This window comes from Pseudorca crassidens, chromosome 9 (genome assembly GCF_039906515.1).
Source record: "Pseudorca crassidens isolate mPseCra1 chromosome 9, mPseCra1.hap1, whole genome shotgun sequence".
NCBI lineage: Eukaryota > Metazoa > Chordata > Mammalia > Artiodactyla > Delphinidae > Pseudorca > Pseudorca crassidens.
Genome location: NC_090304.1, coordinates 23674701 through 23689154, shown reverse-complemented (window position 1 = coordinate 23689154; position 14454 = coordinate 23674701). Strand labels below are relative to the sequence as shown.

Sequence of the window (14454 nt, the reverse complement as noted above, 5' to 3'; positions counted from 1 at the left end):
CTGAGTGTCAGAGAGGGTAAGAAACTAACTAGCTGTGTAACCTGGAGTGAGTGACAGTGTCAGGATTTGAACCCAGTTTGGGGTGGATCTCTTCCAAGTTGAACTACCAGCCTTCACGTGAGTCGGTGCCAGAGAACTGGTTAAACAGTTCTCTTGCAGAGCCCCTTTTTTGTGGTCTTCCTGACGGGTTATTGATCGACCTCTTCCCACGTGGGCAATGAGATCCTTGGGTGCCGGGCCGATGACCCCTCTGTCCTCCTGGCAACCCCATCATAACGAACACCCTCCAGAAAGGCTCCACCCTGAATCTGAAAGTGGCCTCCAAACGTTAATGTTGCCCATTGGGTCTCTTGGAGGGAGGAACTTGGAATCTTTCCTGTATTACACGATACAGGAGATTTACTGGAGACCAGAGGGCTTAACGGAAAACATTCTTGATTCACGTCCAGTTGGACGGGCTTGTTTGAGAGATGCAATCGGCCATTTAATATTAGGCCCTTGAGTCACGGCAGCTCCTGCATCACAGGGATCTCTGTTTCTCACGAGAGATGCACAGATATCTCCGGAGTCCAGCCTCTCTACAGGGATTTGCAGTGTGGCCAGTGCCATTGCCATGGACACGCGTGCCTGTCCAGTGGTCTGTGGTCCGTGGCTACTCACGCCTCGGCCTTACCTTAACCTTACTTGAACCTTGGGGATATTCTCAGCTATACACGGGGGAGGTTGAGAGAGCAAAACAAGTTATGTAAATCGGGGTGAGGAGTATAGTGTGCCCTGGTGGTTAAGCCTGTGGACTCTCGGTGCCCAGACTGGCTGGGTTTGAATCCTGGCTCCATCGTTACAAGCTCTGTGAACCTGGGCATGTTTCTTCCCCTCTCTGTGCCTCAGTTTCTGTATTGGGAAAGGTGGGGATAATAATATTACCTACTTCATAGGGTTGTTTTACGGATAAAATGAGTTAATACTTGTCAAATGCTTAGAAGAGTGCACCATATGGGTTAGCTACTATTATTGCTGTTAGTATCATCAATACCCTTTGGGGTAATAATTTCTGTTTGCATAAGTGTTAAGAAAGCCTGTTGGAAAGTCTTCATTAATTATCAGGGCTTAACGGATACACAGCCCTGAAGGCTTGGTCCTTTTTAAGACACGAGGGACCCAGAGGGGAGGAACTGTGAATACTGTTGACCTGAAGTGAAGGTTTTGGCACCGTCTTTGGAATTCCCAGATGGCTGAATGCCATCAAGATTAGGAGTTGGACCTTTTCTATGTGTGAGATTAAGATAAATGTAAGCCGTGGAATTCTCACATTGCATAGAATTTCCTCATTCATTCAGCAGCCCTTTTCTGACACCTACTACACACGCTGGGTAAGCCTCGCATTTCTAGGAAGGCTGAAGCTTGATTTTATCTGGCCCTTCCTGTCTTGGCTGACCTCAAGCACACACATCACACAGTCACTACTCACACGCACACCTAGAAACACACTTACACATTCCTGTGTGTATCATCTATCAAGTGATGTTGGCTGCCGCCCGTGGAACTCAAGGGATTTTATTCAAACGTCTCAGTGTGAATCGGTTCCTTTCGCATTTGCGTATTCTGTGTGCCAGGTGGCAAACTCTGATTTATTTTAATAAGACAGAAACTGTCATTCAGCTCCAAACCACCATCCATGCCTCAGACTTTATTTTTAACCTAGAAGTGACAGCAGCCACCTGGCCGCACGCTGATGGGCGGTCTGCCTCTCCTGGCATCTGCTGAAGTGTCCTCTGTCTCCCTCACCTCCAGGAAACTGATTGGGAGGCTTTGCTGCTCTTTTGTAAGCTACACACGGAGGACCCCCGGAAGGACGGTCACCCAGCGTGACAGTCTCCTTTGGCAGAGATTGGCCGACCGAGGCCAAAGCTGAAAATGTCAGTAAAAACAAACAGCGTTTCAAAAGGGCCTTGTACATTCCCCCCTCTGTGCTCCCCTGGCCTCATCAGACAAGTATTGTGTGAGTGGCTTCCAGAGGACACCACTCCAAAAAGGAATTAGTCTCCCCAAAACATGTTTTCTCCACTTCACCTAGTTCTAATGTTTTTTAAAAGCACCTCCATGCTAATGATACAAAGAAAAGAGAATCACTTGATATTGGCTTATGTCTTTGCAAAAGCTCTATTTCTTATGTCTTCTTTTACTATTTTCAGAGTTGAGAAAGGTTGTAGAGAAGTTTAACAGTTTTCTTATCATCTCGATCTGCATTCATCAGACTCTGTTTTCTGGTGATTGGAAGCTGCTTCCTGCTCAGAGAGGAGAAAGCACTTGTTGGCTGTACCATCCCATTAACACTGACCCTATCTTTGTCATTATGTAACAGTTGTTTAGGTGTATCTCTCCCCTCCAGAGTGAAAACTTGCTCTAATGATATGAAAGGATTCTTGGGCACATAGCAAAGTGGATTGGAGCGTGGGTTTTGGCGTTGAACAGACCTGAGGTGGAATTCCAGCTCTGCCACTTAATGGCTGGGTGACTTTGCAAAGTCATTTCATTTTTCTGAGCTTCGCTTTCTTCACCTATAAATAATACATACATACATACAAGTCACCTCTCAGGGTCTTTGAAAGGTGATGCCACACGGAAGCCCAAAGTTGCTGGGTAACCAGGGACGCTGCAGTTGCAGGCTTCTCCGCCCTGGCTATCAGCTCAGAAATGTAAAACAAAGCAACTGGGGTTCAGGAAGGCAACTACAGGCTCTGGACGGCAATTCTCACTTCCTTGGGCAGCTCACTTTTCTGAGCCCCAGTTTTCTCATTGATAAGTAAGCAGAATCTTCCTGATGACCTGTGGACCCACCCACGTGAGAGAGAGATTCTGAGTTGAAGCCAGTTCTGTCTGAATTGGGACTGACACAGTGGTGTCTGGCATTGGCAGAGTCAATGTCTGACTGTCTCTGAGGCTCAAGGAAGTGCTCTGCTTCAGCAGGACAGCTTCAAGGACAGAACCTTTCTGTGTTGGCGTTTACTCAGGTGCAAACTGGGCATCATGCAGAAGAATATTGAGTTTTCAGTTAAGGGCTTTGAAGTCTTTTGAGATTGTTACAGAGGATCAGGGAACACCAGGTGATTTCTTTTTTTTCAGCTCCTTATTGAGATTTCAGATTCATGTCTGCAAACTCACAGAAGTCCTAGGACTAAATCATTTTTAAACTGGTTGGTAGCAGTTAGGTTTCATTTTGGACGCATTAACTCTTGCGAGTAAAGAACAGGTCTTGGATCTATCTGGCAATATGTTCAAAGTGTGTTTTCGAAGAAATTCCAAGGAGTTGTTCATTTATTCAACAAATATTTATGGGGCATCTGCTCTCTGTCAGCCACTGATGTGAGTGTTAGAGAAACAGCTGTAAACAGGCAAAAGGCCTTTGCTTTCTTGGAGTTTCCATCAAAAGAAAGGGCAGACAGAAAAAACCAAATGCACAAATAAATAGACAAGTTGCTTTGAAGACACAAAAGCATAGTAAGTTGAGGGAGACGCTGAGGGTTGGATAAGGATGTTCAGGGAAGGACCCTAAGTTGAGGTGATTTCAAGTTGAAAAACAAAATGAGATGATCAGGGGACAGTACATTCTAGACAGAAATGGCCATCAACAGAGGAATGGATAAAAAGATGTGGTCTATATATACCATGGAATACTACTCAGCCATAAAAAAGGACTACATTTTGCCATTTGCAGCAACATGGATGGACATAGAGGACATTATGCTAAGTGAAATAAGAGAAAGACAAATACTGTATGCTATCACTTATATGTGGAACCTAAAAGATAAAACAAACTAGTGAATATAACAGAAAAGCAGACTCATGGATGTAGAGAACAAACTAGTGGTTAACAGTTGGGAGGGGCCGGGGGACAATATAGAGGTAGGGGAGTAAGAGGTACAAACCACTTGGTGTAAGATAAGCTACAGGGATGTATTGTGCAACACAGGGAATATAGCCAATATTTTGTAATAACTGAATGGAGTGTAACCTTTAAAATTTGTATAAAAAATTTAAAAAAAACCTAAACATGTAAAATACACTCATGTCAGTAAGTTAGGTCCAGTATTGTGTTGTACCCCATCTATCCCATCTTGTTCTAACTCCCCCTTAGAACTGACTTGCACACATATACCCTATCAATATAGTTTTTGCAAAATCTTAAAAAAAAAAAAGAAATGGTAAAGTCAGATCTAAATGTTTAAGGTGGGAAAGGGCTCAGAATGTCCAAAGGAACTGAAGGAAAGCTTTGTGCCTGGAACAGAGTGAGCTGCTTAAAGGTTAGGAGCCAGGTCATGTGGGTCTTACCAGCCATGATAAGGAAATTTATTCTGGGTGTGACTAGAAGTCACTGGAGGTTATCAGCTGGGGAGCCGTACCACGTGATTGTGGGCAAATACTCATTAAGTGGAAAAAAAAGATTCCTACACCTAAAATTGTATATTTAGTACCATTTAAACTACGCAAGTATATACATAACACACACATTCAGAAAACAAACTGAAACAAGATATAGCAAAATGTTTAAAATGTTTGCAGTAGTTTTCTTAGAGGTGGACTTGCTTTTCCTTCATTACTTCCCTGAATTTTGTAAGTTTTCCCCAAGTTTGTGCTACTTTCCTACTCAGAAATAAATCACATGCTTTGTAAAAACTTTGTTGTAGAGCAGTCAGCGGAGAGAATGTAAAAGTGATGCTACTCTCTGCCTCTTATCTCAGATTTGAGAGTGAAGTAGTGATGTTTTGAAACGCTACAGTGAATGTTGAAGGCTCTGGCCAGTAGGGAAGATTATTTGTCTTTTTAATGAGGCTGCTCTAAAACAGACTTCTTATCCTTTCCAAATTATTGATGCAGAAGAATCTAACCTTTTCTTTTCATCCCGTAGACCTAAATATAACCTGCCGATACAAAGGTGTATTCCACGTGGAGAAGAATGGTCGCTACAGCATCTCGAAGACTGAGGCTGCTGACCTCTGCAAGGCCTTCAATTGTACGCTGCCCACCATGGCCCAGATGGAGGCAGCCCTGCTCGCAGGGTTTGAGACCTGCAGGTAAGGGACCAGCCCCCACCTGCCGCGGGAAAGTAGGCTGCCTGGGTCCAGGGGGTGGGGCTTAGGCCCAGGAAGGCTCCTCCGTGACAGCTGAATGGCTGCTTGCCTGAAGAGTTGGCACCACCCATTAATCTGGCCAAGTCCATCTGGAACCAGTATGACCAGCTGAAATTGAGGGCCGGCTGAAGACACGTTTGTGAATCACAGAGGGAGGGGTTGCCTAGAGGAGGCCCTTAAGGGTCATGTGTTGGAAGCCACTTGCCTGAGGTGCTTCCACAACATGCTCTCCAGGCTTTGAAGAAGCGTGCAATGTCCTTGTCAGAACCACAAGAGAAAGGGAACCAAATAACAGTGCTTGAAATAAATTTGTGCCTGGTGGAGTCTTCACCCTGCAGACTTGGCTAAAGCAGGTTTTTCAAACAAATCTCTCTCTTTTGATTTTGTTTCTCTTCTCTGTTGCTCTGATTTGAGAGAAAAGGGCATGAAAATTATTGAGATGTATCATTACAAGTGATGGGAAAGCGATGAGAGGGACCAAGAGAGGCCTCCTACCAGACATCACAGTGCTCAGGGAGCTGTCCTCAGGCCCAGGATATCTGCTCCAGGATATTCACAGCAGGCATGGCCCTTATTTTTCTGAATTTCTCATGTGCTTGTGGAAAGTGGTGCACATTAAGAGCAAGCAGTGGTGACCACCGTGGTGAAGTGTTTCGGTTTGGTTTGTTTTCTTTAGAAGAGCTCTGGGGAATCTGGACAACTGCTCTCTGAAGTTTCCACCCCAGCCTGCAGCTACCCCTCTGCACTTTTGCAATGTGATAGCGTTAGGTAACGTGGTTCCCTTTTCTCTTCAACACGCAAACACAGGCTGCTTTTTAAAAAGTCAAGCTGCAGAACTCCTTATGGAAACCATTAAATGTAAGTTAAATACATCTATCCCCTGTCCTTGGTTACAGAGTAAGGCACCCATAGTATGGGTGGGAACTGAGATACTTCTGCTGTTGAGGAAAAAGCACATCTTCACAAGTGCACTAATATGGTAGCCACCAGCCACAGATGGCTATTTACACTTAATTAAAATTAAATAAAATCAAAACTTTAGCTCTTCATTGGCACTAGCTACGTTTCAAGTGCTCGATTAGCCACAAATGACTAGTGGCTACTTTATCGGGCAACGTAGATTATAGAACATTTCTGTTTTGCAGACAGTTCTAATGAGCAGCACTGCTCTAAAACAAAGAGCAGATGTGTGCAGGCATCTGTGTGTGTTCAGAGCAGGGTCTTGGGAGAATATAAAAGGAGCAGATAGCTCTGGTAACTTCTGAACCTGAGCTGTAGGCTGCAATGAAGGAAAGCTAATTAGCAGGTCCACTTATTCTATTCCTAAGGCTAATTGTTTAACTATGGCCCTGACTAGGTCAGTGGCCTAAGAAAGTGGATTTAGTAAGCTGAATTTTGATTGTGAAATGCAGACAAGGCCAACTTGCTGAATACAGAAAAGTTCCCATATGTTGAAAACAGGGGAAGTTCTTACTGTACCCACTGGCCAATCATCCAGCCCTTAGATGCTGGGTGACCCCAGCCCACCTGCCCAGCCCTTAGATGCCGGGTGACCCCAGCCCACCTGCCCATATCCCTCCCTTAATCCTCAGACTGCACCAGGGGTCGGTTATATGACCCCACTTTGCAGAGGAAGCAACTGAGGCTTAGTTGCAGCCCACCCTGGGCCGCATCACTTTCATGGGGAGGAGTTCGGATACCAGACCAGCTTCCGAGGCCAGGGCAAGATTGAATGACCCCGCCCTCCCTAAGGACTGAGAGCAAAAGGGAGATGAAAGTCTGGTGCATGGATGGAGTTGCTGAGTATTTCTTTCCTCCCTGGGAACACCAACCTACTCATGAAGTATACACATATATAAATTTTAATATCTCCAACTTATAGACAGGATGACACATAAAACCAGCGGTCGACACGATGTGATAAAAACTCAGGAATAAGTTAAATTCTAGAATGTCGGTGTGATACAGGCTAGCAGAATGTGATGGGAATGGGGTGGGCAGGAGGCTCACCAAGGAGTGTTATTATTTTAAAAAAACGAAGAAAAACTGTGCCAAAGACAGCTATCATTCTACCCATGGCTGGTTTTAAGTGTTGCAAAACTTATTTCCATAATTTCACTCAGGTAGCTATGAATCAGATACCTGCCACAGGACAGATGCGAGAGTCTCACGGGTGATGGAAGAACCTTAGCATCTCCTCTCTTCTGTCTGCCCCACCCTGATTAGTAGCAATTCTCAGATACATGGAAACTTACTAACATTTAATTGCGACCGCTCCCCGCACCAAGCTCAGGAGTCTTTGGAGAAACCAGTCTGGCCATTCAGATGAGGAATTAGTCATGTCAGCTTTTGCAACTTAGACATAATGAGTTCGATGTGCTTAGAAATTTCAGACTCACCACCATTCCCATAGGTCTTGCAGGGTGATGCAGTACTGTCACCCCTGGCAGGAAAGATTAAAAGGATTTGGGCTGTGCCTTTTAGCCAGCACTGCATTTTCAAAAACCTGTTGGCTTTAGCTTCTCCCTCTCTGCTCTTCCCTTGCCTCTGCCTCTTCCCTTGTAAATGGTATTTTCTCAGCCCACATCTCATTTTCTGAGGCATTTTATATTGGAGAGAAATCGTGCGGTAAGTATTCAGCCACCACGATGCTGATCGAAGAGGCTGGGTGCTGTATGTTGTATCTGAAAGAGCCTCCGGCTCCAAACCGCTCCCAGAAACACCATGGTGGGGCAAAGGGGCTTAAGCACTTCTCTGCTGCTTCTGGAAAATTCCTGAGCTAATGAGGCATTGCTATCTACTTAATTACTCTGACTCCCATTTTAATGACGGTCGATTTACTTCCACTGGCAATGGAATTATGCCTGAGATGCTCATGGGACAAGATGCATTGTATATGGCATATAAACAAGGCTTTGTGTTTAGAACTATGAGGTCTGGCGTGAGGGAATCACAGGAAAAGGTGAGGCCAGGAAAGAAGAGGAGGGGTTGGGAAATAAGGCAGGTTTGCCATTCGTGGACTGAAACGAAGAGCCACCTAGTTCTGTCTGATGCGAGGCAGTCATTTTCTGTATTTTCTGGCAAATAGGAAGGTAATGGCGGGCCAGAGTGGGTCTCACATCGTCAAGGGGTCATTCTGTGACTTGGGCGTCCCTCTGCTTGTTCAAACTGGCCTGACTGCTGACCCTAGATTTTATTTGAAACTAATTTTTTTTTCTTTCATGAATCGATTTTTTTCAAACACTTTTTATAGAGCTCCAAAAAAATCACTTTGTCTTCATCAGCCTTGCTGGTCCCTTTCACTGTCCCTCTGCTGTTATTTTTGGCTTTCCCATAACTCAGTTGTCAAAACCTTGTAGCATCCCTGGGGTGAACTGAAGGAAGTATTGCACTGCATGAAATGTCCTTCGATGGGATATTATGAAATCCCTGCTTATAGCCTTGCGGGTGGATGACCTCTGGTTTTTCTTTTGCAGGTACGGGTTCATAGATGGGCACGTGGTGATCCCCCGGATCCACCCCAATTCCATCTGTGCTGCAAACAACACGGGAGTGTACATCCTCACATCCAATACCTCCCAGTATGACACGTATTGCTTCAATGCTTCAGGTTGGTTCCAAGTGGATTGGCTTTGTGTTCTGGGTTGCTTTGGGCCTGGCAGCCTTCAGCAACATGGCTGACCATCTTAGCTTAAGTGGGGATTCGTGTAGCCTCCATTCACATAACAGATGTTCACTGAGTATCTCTCCAGGAGAAGAAGGATTCCTGTCTCCAGGGTGCTTACCTACTAAGTTGGAAAGGCCAACAGTAAACAAATACATATTAAATAACTTACATAAAGTCAGAGCGTAACAAGCGTTACAAAAAAGAAAGCAGAGCAACGGGCTACAGAGTGCTGGGGATGCTTTGTTTTCCTGAGAAGATAGTCAGGGAAAGTGCCTCTGAGGAGCTGGGGATAGGGAGAGCCCTGAGCGAAGCAAGGGAGGGAAGCCATGGCACCGTGGATAGCCGTGCAAAGCCAGGCCTGTGGGAGCATCATGGCCTGTGCTGAGAGTAGCAGGGAGGCCATGGTGGATAAAACCCGGTGATCAGAGGGGAGAAAGCCAGGGAATGAAGTCAGAGAGGTAGGCAGGTGCCAGGTCGCATAGGGCTTTGTAAGCTATGGTAGAGAGTTTGGACTTTATTCTCAGCGTGATGGGAAGTTATGGCAGGGTTTTGAATAAGGGAATGACATGAATCGAATCTAATGGTAGCATTGGGGCATAAGCCAAATGGCTTTGCTTGGAGGTGTTTGTTACATGTTGGGGCTGGAGAGAAGGCTGGGAGGATATATGGTAGGCCTTTGACCTTCTTGAGTCCTTACCCAACAACTGAAAACCCAACAGCTAGAGAATAAGAAAGCCAAGTTAGGATATGCGTGCTGGGCTGCTGGCCAGGCCCCCCTCCCTGTGTAAGGGACTTGCTTCCAGCCACCAGCCTGGAGACTCGTGCTTACAAGTCTAATTCAGGCCCTAGCAACATCTTGAAATTCTGTATACCATGGGTCTTCAGGGTCTTTTGAAGAGAGTCAAACCCAGCAATGTCAAATTTTTGAATGCCAACCATCAAATGTCTTACTTCAAACGGGGCCTTCTGTTCCCCCCTGAAGGTTTAAGAGTGTGTGAAGGGGAAGACGGAGTCACAAGGCAAATGTGGTACATCTTGTTGACATGTCAGTTTCCTTAAAGGTAGGAAGGGGATGTTAAATTAGCTGGAAGATGACTTAAGATATTCCCTATATGAGACAGATATTATTACATGATGACTTAAGACATTGTTTTTATAAATCAAACACAGATATTACATATGTGTAATATGTAGTAGAATATAAAATCTACATGGATTTTTAAGCTTAAATAGGGGCATCAAAGAAACTGTGAGGTTACATCAGTAGCTTTTGGCTTCCCCACCCGTCCACTGTTGTGTGAGCAGCAGGGATGAGAGTGGGAATTCAGAAGGGAATTCTAGCGCTTAGGAGAAAGAGAAAATATCAGGGCTGGTTAGTTGAAATGGAGTGCATGAGGCCAGTAAATTATGTCAAATTTATACAGGTCACTGAACCGATGGAGGGGCACTTAAAACGAGGAAAACTACAGAGTGTTTACTCTTCCCTGTTATATAAGCAAAGAGCACAAATGGAGTTTGACCCAAGGAGGAGAGTCCAACTGAGGCTAAACAATACGTGATCGCTATCCAGTCCCCACACCTATACCAGAAAGTCTATTCTAATAACATGATGAGAAAAACCACATGCAATTCAGTAGGAAAGAACCACATGCACTTCAGTAGGAAAGAGACACAGAGCCACACGTGTTCTAACTAGGTTAGCTTAATGTCAGAGGTCGGAGGAAGGCTTTGGGAAGGCTTCGTGCTTTAGGTGAAGGGGTTGGTCACGTGGGAAGGGCAAATTCAAGGCTGCATACTCTCCAGCCTCTGGAGAGAGGCACTGCCTGTTGCTTCTCCCACTGAATCTTTTCGGGTGAATGTATGCAATAAATTATGTTGTAGTATATGCACATTGTCTCGCCTGGTTTACAAGTTGGTATCCCTTGCTGGAAAGAACCTTCATTCAAAAAGGTAGACGCTCCCACTGTTTTATCACCTGGAGTTGAAGCTGTCTAGGCCAGTTACTACTGAGACTTTTCTCCCTGTCCTTTTTGCCCATAGGGTTGGGCCCATCTTCAAAGAAGGGAGTGAACGGTACTGATGAACTTTCCTCTTCTTTGGGGAGGTTAGTTCTGTTAAAAAGCTTGAGATGTCCTGGGGGGTAGTGCGTGGCAAAGCAGCTGTAGCAAAGTAGTAAAGTTCGAAGCGATGGTTTTCCTTTTCTCATATCTAAATTTACTCAATTTGGTTAGAGCACTTTTATCAATTTTCTATATGTTTTTAAAAAAGTATTTATTGATCAGCGACATGCATTCAGTAGTGTGTTGGGCAGAGTGGAGTTAGAAGGAACCAGAGGGCATATTTCTTGTCTTGGGATTTAATCTTGTTGAAGTCATGAGATGAAAAATAAAGGAGCTGGGGAAGAATGTTTATCTAAGGATAAATACATTCTAAATGTCTTGGTTTAGAGTTGAGTGATGGGAGTGTTGAGTGAGAGACAGATCTTGATAACCTTGTGCTCTATGCCAAGGATCCCATTGGAAAGATCTTTGAATCCATCTTAGCTTGAGACCTACAAGCAAGTGGTCAGGACCTGGTGATGTGATCCCGACACAAATTGGCTACAGGGACCAAAGCCAGCTCCACCTTAGCAGATACTTTCTATAAGCTTACAATTTCAGCAGTGTTTTTGTAAAACACGGCCTATGGTTTACAAATGAAAATAAGGCTTCCTGCTTTTTATTGCCTCTTTTCTCAGGGGTCAGGCCCAGCACAAGTTGATGACTTCTGTGTTAACACAGAGAACTGACCTGAATTAGTTCATTTTTGAAGTTTGCATTCAGTAAAATACCTCGTTCTCTTTTGAAGGAGGAATTTAGGGGAAGATTCTGCATTCATCTGTTTATTCATTCACTCATTTATTCAACAAGTATGTATTGGGCATTGAGGAAGCTGTCTTTCTATGTCACTGAGTGATTGGCTAGACTGAATAATTAACATTTCTCTTGGCCATTTTGGTGTGGTGGGCGCAAGGTTTCTGAGATGCAGCCTATCAGGAAGCTCATCTCAGAGCCTTTCTAACAAATCCTTTGGTTCAGGGAAACCTCACCAGGCTTGATTCTCCCAGCAGTGCGATGCTCATTAAACACAGTGAAAGGCTGTCCAATGACGCCCTGTATCTGACATGGGAGCGTGAATGTATTAACTGCACATTTGGGTCAGCATCCATCTTAGTATGTTTGCCAGACTTGATGTTCTTTATAAAAGTTAGGGTGAATTGGAGCATGAAGGGACTCCATTCGAACCAATGCTCTCACCATTTGCAAAACTGTCTTAGTGTTTTTGACATCATGCTTCATTCTGTTACAACTTTACTCCTGGAAATCCCCAGTGTACTACTGTTACCTGCAATTGTGTTTGAAATTGGGAGAGGTTATTCCATCCCTGCCACTAAGAAGCCATAATCCAAGGCCTGTTTCTGGGTTTGAGCAATATAATAATATCAGAAACATCTCATAGGTCAGGACAGTTTCTGGTGGTGTCCCCAGAACAGATTGTGTAGATACTCTGCAAGATCTCCCAGGTTGGCTATTTGCCCTGAATTTCAAGTGAGGGAATCATTGGGAAAATTTTTTGAAAACTGTAAAAATCTAAAGAAGTATTATTATTGGCTCCCATGACCTGTGAATTCCTCAAAAGCAGACACAGAAATGTTTATCTTTTTTCTCCTCGTTTATAATGGGATCTGTCATATGTGTTGAGTAAATGCTTAAAATGAGTAAAAGAACTGATAGATCTGAAACTTCCTTTAATCATTTCTTATGGCATTGTCATTCAGGGTTCATCTGGATGTTTCTTGACCTGTTTGTATTTGCAGACCATTTTGGGGATTAATGTCTTAGGTATGTTTACTGGAAGAATGGACTGTTGGGAAATTGTATTGGTGTTTTTTTTTTTCATTCATTCAACAAATATTTGAGTGCTTCTCTGTCCCCATCACAAATAAATTGTTCTAGCCAAGAAAGATGAAGTTACTACTCATCTTGTGGAGTTTCCGTATTTCTGTGGAGGTGGGTGGGTGGCAGAGGGTAGGGGATGTGAGATGTGACATGAACAGCCATCAAGTAAAGTGAATAAGATAATTTTAGCTAGCAGTAAACCTGAAGAAGAAATGAGAACAAATATGCAATGGTGATGGATGTGGGAGAGTGGTGAGAGGCTGGTTTAGATTGGATGGTGAGGAATGGCCTTACCAAGGAGGTGACTTTCTCTTTGAAGAGTCTCTCTTCAGAGAAATCTTTTGATCAATGCTTGCAAGAACAACTATTTCTAAGACCTGCTCTTCTGCAGTTGAATATATAAAGCTGCCAGTTAGTTTCACTATGAGGCCAAAGAATAGGCAGGTAAAGGGCATCCCCTTTATCTGTGGGAAAAGATGCTTCTAGAAACTGGGAAGCAATCAAACCCTGTTTCATTTGACTTGTGTTTTTGTCCAGTGTCATGGGTACCCAGCAATTTATGGCAGGACACTTAAAATACTTGTGATAACAGACTTCCTTGTGATAGCAGTCTGCCTCCCTCTATCCATCCATCCATTTATCCATCCATCCACCTACCCATCCATCCATCCATCCACTCATCCATCCATCCATCCATCCATCCATCCAACCATTTGTCCATCCATCCATCTATGCATGCATGCATCCATCCATCCACCCACCTATCCATCCATCCATCCATCCACCCATCCATCCATCCATCCATCCATCTATCCATCCACCCACCCATCCATCCATCCATCCACTCATCCATCCACCCACCCATCCATCCATCCATCCACTCATCCATCCATCCATCCACCCACCCACCCACCCACCCATCCTTCCATCCATCCATCCATCCATCCATCCATCTATCCATCCACCCACCCATCCATCCATCCATCCACTCATCCATCCATCCATCCATCCATCCATCCATCCATCCATCTACCCATCCAACCATCCATCCATCTACCCATTTATCCATCCATCCACCGACCCATCCATCCATCCATCCACCCATTTATCCACCCATCCATCCATGCATCCATCCATCCACCCATCCATCCATCCATCTCTTTGTTCTTTCCTCTTTGCCAAGAAGCAACTCTGGAAAAAACCAACCTAACAAATAAGTTTCCATTTTACATTAAAGCACGCACACACACATACATATACACAAACACATACACACACACACACAGAGTATAAAAGCTGTAATACACAAATGAATCCAATCTTCCTATAACAGCAAAGCCAGTTTAAAACTCTCTGAGTTTTTAGAGCTCAACACAAGGTCCAGTTATGGAATAGAGCATTTGGGCAGGAATGGAACCACTGGTTAAAGCATTCTACAGGCTTCCTTTAGGACTCATGGGATGGCAGGCAGGGTGGAACTTTCAGGGTCTGCTTTCAGAGAGCTTTAGACGTGCTTCTCAAAGAGCTGCTCTTGTAACATTTGTGGGTGATCAGGCAGGCCCAACGTACAGTCAGAAATTTTATCCCTGAAGAAGGGGGGGGGGGAGTAGAAGATAAAGGACAGTAAAGATAGAGGACAAAAGAAAAAGAAGTCAGAGGCGCCTGTAATGAGATAAGCCAAAACAGAAGCCTCAGGAAATACTCTGGGCACCCGGACCAA

General features: G+C 44.4%; 1 protein-coding gene across 40 annotated transcripts in view; it reads left to right on the top strand.

Moving 5' to 3' along the window:
• Positions 1 to 14454, top strand: part of CD44 (CD44 molecule (IN blood group)) — an 84862-nt gene that overhangs the window by 30094 nt on the left and 40314 nt on the right. For all 40 annotated transcript variants that reach the window (XM_067749399.1, XM_067749398.1, XM_067749397.1 and 37 more), the window contains exons 2-3: positions 4907 to 5072; positions 8606 to 8739. In XM_067749399.1, the coding sequence (XP_067605500.1) occupies positions 4907 to 5072; positions 8606 to 8739 (300 nt within the window). The remainder of the gene's footprint in view (positions 1 to 4906; positions 5073 to 8605; positions 8740 to 14454) is intronic.